We start from the raw sequence: 8,558 nt of genomic DNA, 5'->3' as shown, positions 1-8,558 counted from the left end.
CTTGCTGCAGCCACTGTGTCACTCCACCCCGTTGAGGGTCCCCTTGTTTGCGCTGACCCTCTACTTTTCCAAGCACAGAAGAGGCAGGGACCGGTCCCCCGATAACATGTCTGAAGTACGTGAGAAAAAGTCTCTTCAACCTCCCTTCTGAGGAGCATTCCAGCTGTACTTCCTCCAGGACAGAGTCACCAGCAAAGACAAAGGCCCCCCACTTTAGATGCACCTCCTGAAGGAGCCACCATCAGCCTGCAGAAGGTGTAGGACTCTTCCGTGAGGACCTCAGAGCTTGGGAGTGGGTCTCACGTCACCGTGTTCACTGTCTCATCAGCTTGTTCAGTCAAGAGACACTTCCTGCTGAGTCTCCTTCCACGGCATTCCCGAAGACAGGCCATCCAGAGGCTCCAAGACAAGCCACGGGCACGGGGGCTTGGCGCTCTCTGAAGACAAACGCTCGACGGCTGAACAGCTGTGGCTCCCTCCGAGCTACAACCTTCCTCTCGCCATTCTTCACTGTGCCCTCTGGTGTCACACACGGAGAATGCAGCCCTAACTCTTGAGGCCTGAAGGCCGCCATTGCAACAGCCCCACAGCACTCCCAGCAGTTCACCAGAGGCCTCACTGCCAGACCCCCTCAAAGTCGTCCATCCACACCCCATGACGCCGTGGAGCCGGGACACGCTGGAACATCTGACCACGGCCTCTGAGGGTCTGGCCAGGGCCGACCACTCCAGACTGGCCTCTCCCTTCCTCTGATGTTCTCTGACCATCAAGGCGACCTAAATTTTGTGTGCACTTGTGTGTGGTAAAATACACACAACATAAAAGTTCCTGTGTTGAATTATGCACTCCAGTGTCCTCCAGGGCATCACAATGCTGTACAGCCGCCCCACCGTCAAGGGCCAGAACCTTCCCAACAGAAACCGGAGGTGCCTTCAACAGTCACCCCTCAGTCCCCCTCCCCAGACCCAGCACCACAGACCTGCTGTCTCCAGGGAGGTGAGCGTTCTGGATGTTTCATACAACATCAGACAACACGTGGCCTTTGTACCTGACTCCTTCCCTCAGCATCATGTTTTCAAGGTTCACCTACACCGCAGCCTGCATCAGTACAGGTGATCAAGACTGAATGACATCCTACTGTACAGACAGACCCTACTGGCTGTGTTCACTCACTGTGCACGCACATCTGGGCTCTTTCTACCTGTTGGCTAACCGTGAATTGTGCTGCTATGAACAGTGCTGCCAAGTTTTTGTGTGAACATGTTTGTAATTCCCTTGGGTAGACATTGACAGGTGGAATATACATAGGACATAAACATAGGATAAGCATGTGTTTAACTTTTCAAAGAACCGCCAAACTCTTTTCCACAGCATCTATACCCATCAGCAATGCAAGTTCAAGCTGAAGCTGAAAACAAAGCAAGTCCCCGAGAGCCAAAATATGACCTTGATTATATCCTACCTAAATTTAAAGACCATCTGAAGTATAGATTTGATGCACTAAACACCAATGATTGAAGACCAGACAAGTTGTGGGATGACATCAAGAACATCATCCATGAAGAAAGCAAAGGGTCATTAAAAAAACAGGAAAGGAAGAAAAGACAAAAATGGATGTCAGAAGAGACTCTGAAACTTGCCCTTGAGCGGAGAATCGCTAAAGCAAACGGAAGAAATGGAAAGGTAAAAGAGCTGAACAGAAGACTTCAGAGAGCAGCTCAAGAAGACAAAGTCAATTATTACAAAGAAATGTGCACAGACCTGGGGTTAGAAACCCACAAGGAAGAACACGCACAGAAGAACATTTCTCAAGCTGAAAGAACTGAAGAAAAAGTTCAAGCATCGAGTTGCAATATTGAAAGATTTATGGGCAGTATGCGGAATGATGCAGGAAACGTCAAAACGAGATGGAAGGAATACACAGTCACTGTACAAAAAGAAGAGGTCGATGTTTATCTACTTCAGGAGATGGCACATGATCAAGAACCAGTGGTACTGAGGAAGAAGTCAAAGCTGCACCAAAAGAACTGGTGAAAAACAAGGGTCCAGGAATTGACAGAACACCTATTGAGATGTTTCACCAAACAGATGCTGTGCTGGAGGCACTCACTCATCCATGCCAAGGAATACGGAAGACAGAGCTACCTGGCCAACCGACTGGAAGAGATCCATATTCGTACCCATTCCAAAGAAAAGTGATCCCACAGAATATGGAAATTATTGAACAATATTATTAACATCACATGCAAGTAACATTCTGCCGAGGATAATTCAAAATGGTTGCAGCACAAGCTGCCATCTAGATGCAACGATGGGTCTCTCCTCGTCCAGAGCAAAGAAGAATGAAGGAAATCACAATTCATGGAAACAATTAGTCCTAGTGACTGGTGGTACACCATGTGATCCACAGCCTATACAACTATGAGACCAGAACTAGATGGTGCCCGGCTACCACTGTCATCCACTTGGAAGGGGATCTATGTAGGAGAGCCTTGATTGAGAGGGAGAACAATGTAGAACAAAACTCAAAATCATTTGGAGAAAAAAAAAAAATTGTGGGGACCAGGTTTGCTGGTCTGATAGAGTATGGTGGAACCACTGAGACTATGGCCCCTAGCTGCCCTTCAGATCTGGAATTAAACCCACACCTGTGGTTTCCAGCCAAACAAAAGACAGGCATATGAGTTGAACACTTACCTCAAGTAGATATACCCCTTGGAGAGAACAATTATGGGAGAAAGAAGAGCTGCTTACGCACAGGGAGACAGCTCAGGGGGCAGGAGTGTATGGAGGGATGGATACTGGGAAGAGGTAACTATGGGGAGGAAGTGGGAGGGGAGCTGTTGCATTGTGGTAAACTGTGGTCAATGACATGAGACAAAGTATATGTGAACTGCTGTATGGAAAGTGAATTTGCTCTGTAAATCTTCACCCAAATCACAATAATAAAAAAAAAAAATGGTTGCAGCAGTATATTGACAGAGAACTTCTGGAAATGCAAGCTGGATTCAGAAGTGGACATGGAACAAGGGATATCACTGCTAATGTCAGATGGATCCTGGCTGAAAACAAAGAATACCAGAGAGATGTTTACTTGTGTTTTATTGACTATGCAAAAGCATTCGATTATATGGCTCATAACAAATTACGGGTAACAATGAGAAGAATGGGAATTCCAGAACACTTCAGTGTACTCATGAGAAACCTGTACACAGACCAGGAGGCTGTCATTCAATCAGAACAACGGGACACTGCATGGTTTAAAATCAAGAAGGGAGTGTATTAGGGTTGTATCCTTTCTCCATAGTTACTCAATCTGTACACTGAACAAATAATCCGAGAAGCTGGACTATATGAAGAACGCGGCATCAGGACTGGAGGAAGACTCGTTAACAACCTGCGACATGCAGACAACACAGCCTTGCCTACTGAAGGGGAAGATGACTTGAAGCACTTGCTGGTGAGGAATGAAGACTACAGTCTGCAGTGTGAGTTACACCTCAACATAAAGAAAACAAAAATCCTCACAACTGGACCAATAAGCAGCATCACAATAAATGCAGAAACGACTGAGGTTGTCAAAGATTTCATATTACCTGGATCCACAATAAATGCCCATGGAGGCAGCAGTCAAGACATCAGATGTCATACTGCACTGGGCAAATCTGCTGCAGAAGATCTCTTTAAAATGTAAGGAGCAAAGATATCTCTTTGAAGACTAAAGCGGTCCTAACTCAAGTCATGGTATTTTGAATTGCCTCATATGTACATGAAAGCTGGAAAATGAATAAGGAAGTCAAAGAAGAGTTGATGCTTTTGAGTTGTGGTATGGCAAAGAATACTGAAAGTCCCACGGACTGCCAGAAGAACGGACAAATCTGTCCCGGAGGAAGAGCAGCCAGAGTGCTCTTCAGAAGCCAGAATGGCCAGCCTTCATCTCACCTACTTTGATGTTGTCAGAAGGGACCATTCCCTGGAGAAGGATGTCATGCTGAGTAAAGTGGAGGGTCAGCGAAACAGGGGAAGGCCCTCAACGAGATGGACTGACACAGTGGCTGCAGCGATGGGCCCAGGTACGGCAAGCATTGTGAGGCTGGCACAGGACTGGGCAGTGGTTTCCAATTTCTCCACATCCCCGCCAAGGCTTGTTACTCTCCTTATTTGTAATGGCCCTTGTGGTGGCTGTGAAGTGGGCAGAAGCCGTATCTCACTTTGGTTTTGATTTCTATTTCCCTAATGACTGTGGAAATTCAAGCAGGCTTTAGAAGGGGACATGGAACAAGGGCTATCACTGCTGATGTCAGACGGCTCTTGGCTGAAAGCAGAGAACACCAGAGAGACGTTAACCTGTGTTTTATTAACTATGCAAAGGCATTCGATTCCGTGGATGATAACAAATTATGGATAAAACTGTGAAGAATGGGAATTCCAGAACACTTAATTGAGCTTATGCAGAACTTGTACACAGACCAGGAGGCTGTTCTTAGAACAGAACGAGGGACTACTGTATGGTTTAAAATCAAGAAAGGTGTGCATCAGGGCTGTACCCTTTCACCACACTTATCCAATCTGCTTGCTGAGCAAATAATCCAAGAAGCTGGACTATATGCAGTAGAAGGCAGCATCAGGATTGGAGAAAGACTCATCAACAACCTGAGATATGTAGATGACACAACCTTGCTTGCCAAAAGCGAAGAGAACTTGAAGTACTTACTGATGAAGTTCAAAGACTAAAGACTAAAGCTTTCAACATAAAGAAAACAAATATCCTCACAACTGGACCAATAAGCAGCATCGTGATAAAAGGAGAAAAGGTTGAAGTTGTCAAGGATTTCACTTTACTTGGAACTACAATCAATGCCCGTGGAAGCAGCAGTCATGCAATCAGATGTCGTACTGCACGGGGCAAATCTGCTGCAAAAGATCTCTTTAGAGTGTTGAAGGGCAAATATGCCTCTTTGAAGACTAAGGCGCACCTGCCCCAAGCCATGGTCTTTTCCACAGCTTCGTATGCATGTGAAAGCTGGACAGTGAACAAGGAAGTCCGAAGACGTTGATGCTCTTGAATTACGGTGTTTATGAAGAATATTGAACACACCACGGACTGGCAGAAGAACCAACCGATCTGTCCTGGAGGAAGCACAGCCGGAACGCCTCTTAGAAGGGAGACTGTCTCTTGTACTTTGGCCCTATCAGCAGGAGGGACATCATGCTTGCTAAAGCAGAGTCAGGGAGAAAGAGGACCCTCACGAGATGGGATCACAGTGGCTGCGGCGATGGGCTCAAGCACAGCAGCAACTGTGCGGCTGGCACGGAACCGGGCAGTGTCCCATTCTGCTGCACATGGCGTTGCTGGGATCAGAGCCTTGAGGATCGACTTGAGGGCACCCGACAACACGTGATCACCGATGGCACTGAGCCCCTATTCGTGTGCTTGCTGTCATCTGTTGCCCCAGTGTTTACAATAAGCACCTCCGACTGCTGGCTCACATTTGACTTGAGGTCAAGTAAATTCCCCACGTCTCTGGCACAGAAAGGCTCTTGTACTAGGACAAATACCTATGGAACCGTATTAACAAACTCTGCATTTACTGCTATTAAATCTCACCTTGTGATGGTAGCCAGGACCTCTCAAACTGTTTCTGTAAGTGCTGACTGTCTAATTCCACAAACCCACATTTCATCATCACCTCAGCCTTTGATCTCTGCCCAATCAGATGGGCAAGTCTTCTCTGTCCTCATGTGAGTCATGCTAAGTGCTGACAGGACAGAACTGCAGACACTGTCTAACCACCACTGTGTCACTGGCACCAAAAGACAAGTCCTGGGATGTGAGCATGCCCTGGCAGGTCAGCTGGAAGGGGGCAGAGCCAACTGAGAGGTCGCTACCTGGGCTTGAGTAGCATGTTATGGGGACCCCAACTGCAGGGGACACGAAGAAGAACCTGCATTTCACCAAGGACAGCACATGCCAAGGAGCCTGAGCAAGCGATTTAGGGCAAGAATCAGGGGGTTCAAGGAAAGGTGCCAGAGGTGTCCTTACAGGCAAATGGAATCTAGAAATGAGACACTCAGAACAAACACCTGCAGATTCAGATGGGTGGCATGGCGGCAGCTGGCAGCAGGCCTCTGACCACTGGCTGGGCTCTAGACCAGACCACTATGACATGGTGTCAAACACTGAGAAGCGGACACCCAGGACGAGGAGCTGGGTACAGACAGCCGACCTCTTCTCACAACAAAACACCCTCTTTGGAAGCAAAAGCAAACGTCTCAGTGGCCTCATGAATAGGATGACCAAACGCCGAGCTTCCTGAACCCTGGATGAGGGCTCCAGAAGCTTCCCCTGAATGCAGTCACGTCAGGAACGAGAGCTGAGAGCCGAGCTGAGCCTGCAGGCAGCGTGTGGTAGCCCAGCAGAGGGGCAGGCAGAGTCTGCCAACAGAACCAGGCAGGGCTGGTCCAGATGATGCCCAAGGCCTTGGTGGCCCCACGGCCCACAGAACAGTCATCAAGACGAGGTGCCGTCTTGCCTCCTCTGGGCCACAGCCATCTCCGCACCAATGTGGCTCCTGCTTGCGAGAGTGAAATAAAGTCAAAGAGAAACTGCAGGCTGCTGGCCCACTGCCCACAGCCCGGTGCCCCCCGTGGGCCTCCTCCGTCTTATGTTATTGCTCTGAGCACGCGTGGCAGGTGAGCTGAGCAAACCGAGAGGCCTCTCGGTGCACTGCTGCTGTCTATAGCGTTTCCCTGAAGGCCTCACCTGCCTGGCAGCGGCGCAGCCTCAGTCCTCGTTCGGTCTCAATCGCCTTTTCCTTGCTGTTGCTGTCCCTTTAAGGCCACTAACAACCTATACTCACAATCCTGCTTGTTCAGACTCTCTTGCCCCGAGCACTACCACTTCCCGAGTCTTTGGCCAGGATAGGACGTCTCTTTCTCAGACCGTGTGAACTAGGTTTTCCTGATGACAGGACACTTCCACACACAGCTGAGGTCCACTCTCTCCTCCCAAGGACCCTGTCCTTGCAAATCACCACAGAGTCCTTTCTGGCTCAGAATAAAATGGTACACAGCTGAGGTCCATTCTCTCCTTCCAAGGATCCCGTCCTTGCAAATCACCACAAAGTCCTCTCTTGCTCAGAATAAAATGCAAAATACCATCATTTCCACTGGTTCCCTCCTTCTGAGAGGAGGTCTCTGCTCCCAGCTGTCCCTGGAAACCGTGATTTAAAAACAAATGAGAGTAAGCCCAGTGACTCACCCAGATTATCCATGGCGTAACGAAGGAGACAGCTGAATTTGATGTGCTTGTTGCACACTATGTCGGGGTTCGGGGTCCTTCCTTTCTCATACTCATTTAAAAAATCACTGGGGAAAAAAAAATTACATTTCTAAGTGAAAACACTCCTCAAAAAAATTACTTAAGTTACTTGATTCACTTAGAGCTTCTCCATGTCATAACAAAACTACAATTTTCTTTCTCCAAAACAGAACAGCTTCCACGGAAGGACATTTTCAATGTTTTTATCAAATACCTCCACCTAGACAGCTGCACGGTTCAGAGAGCCCACGGCACTTAAGCCCAGGTACTCTCCGAGTCCACAGTGCCGCATGAGCCCGGGCACTCTTTGGGGTCCATAATGCTGCATAAGCCAGGGCACTCTCCATGGAGTCCATGGCACCGGGGACTCTGGGAGTCCACGGTGGTGTGTAAGCCCAGGCACGCTCTGTAGAGTCCACGGCACTGCGTAAGCCCAGGTACTCTGTAAAGGTCACGGCGCCGTGTAAGCCCAGGCACCCTCCGTGGAGTCCATGGCACCAGGCACTCTCTGGGAGTCCACGGTGCTGCATAAGCCCAGGCACTCTGTGGAGTCCGTGACACAACGTCAATCCACATAAATAAACATGGTTTCATCACCCACTGCTGTGGCTCTGTGGCCCGTCTCCCCAAAGGCTCACAGTGGCCTGGGGTCAGGAAAGGAGAGTGACCAGCTGAGAGTGACTCAAAATCCCTGCTTCCTTTGACTTCTCCAAAGAGGAAGGCTCAGGTGGGGAAGTGATACTCAAGTCGAGGACGAATGAGACCATGTGACGCACAGTTCAGGGCTCTATCAGTCACCCTTAACATTTGCCTGGGAACCTGGGCACTGGGCAAATACCAACCAGGACAACAAACACCTCCCTACCATGACCCACAAGGACCAGCAAGCTCCTGGGGGCAGAAGGGAAGCAGGCCCCTAGCAAATGGGTCTCTACTCGTCAGACTGACTGGACAAGGGAAGAGGACATGACAGTGAAACGTGCAAAAGCTGGAAGCCGTTAAGGCTGAGACCTGTCAGAGAAGGAAAACACAAAATCTCCCGCTAACAGCCATGGAAAAGGTGATGGAGCCCTGTCAGAGGCAGAAAACTCGAGACCCAGAAAACCAGGGCGGTCTCGCCGAGCTCTGGCTCCCCCAGGTTTCACTGTGGTGTACTAGCCGATTTAGTGCATTTACTGAGAAACTAATCGCTACAGGGTCTTCACTCAAAGTTGTCAGGTGCCATCGCGTCACCTCC

At 48.9% G+C, this 8,558-nt stretch overlaps 1 protein-coding gene across 1 annotated transcript in view; it reads right to left on the bottom strand.

The window, feature by feature from the left end:
* TRMU (tRNA mitochondrial 2-thiouridylase) overlaps nucleotides 1-8,558 on the bottom strand; it is a 29,168-nt gene that overhangs the window by 16,565 nt on the left and 4,045 nt on the right. Inside the window, exons 3-4 of the mRNA XM_007955652.1 lie at nucleotides 7,604-7,845; nucleotides 7,262-7,368 (exon numbers count right to left, since the gene is read on the bottom strand). Coding sequence (XP_007953843.1) covers nucleotides 7,262-7,368; nucleotides 7,604-7,845 — 349 coding nt within the window. The remainder of the gene's footprint in view (nucleotides 1-7,261; nucleotides 7,369-7,603; nucleotides 7,846-8,558) is intronic.

Source organism: Orycteropus afer, unplaced genomic scaffold (genome assembly GCF_000298275.1).
Source record: "Orycteropus afer afer isolate SDZICR_OR568_19922 unplaced genomic scaffold, OryAfe1.0 scaffold00524, whole genome shotgun sequence".
In the NCBI taxonomy this organism is placed as follows: Eukaryota; Metazoa; Chordata; class Mammalia; order Tubulidentata; family Orycteropodidae; genus Orycteropus; species Orycteropus afer.
Note: the sequence above shows the minus strand (reverse complement) of the source record. Positions and strands in the feature narration are given on the sequence as shown.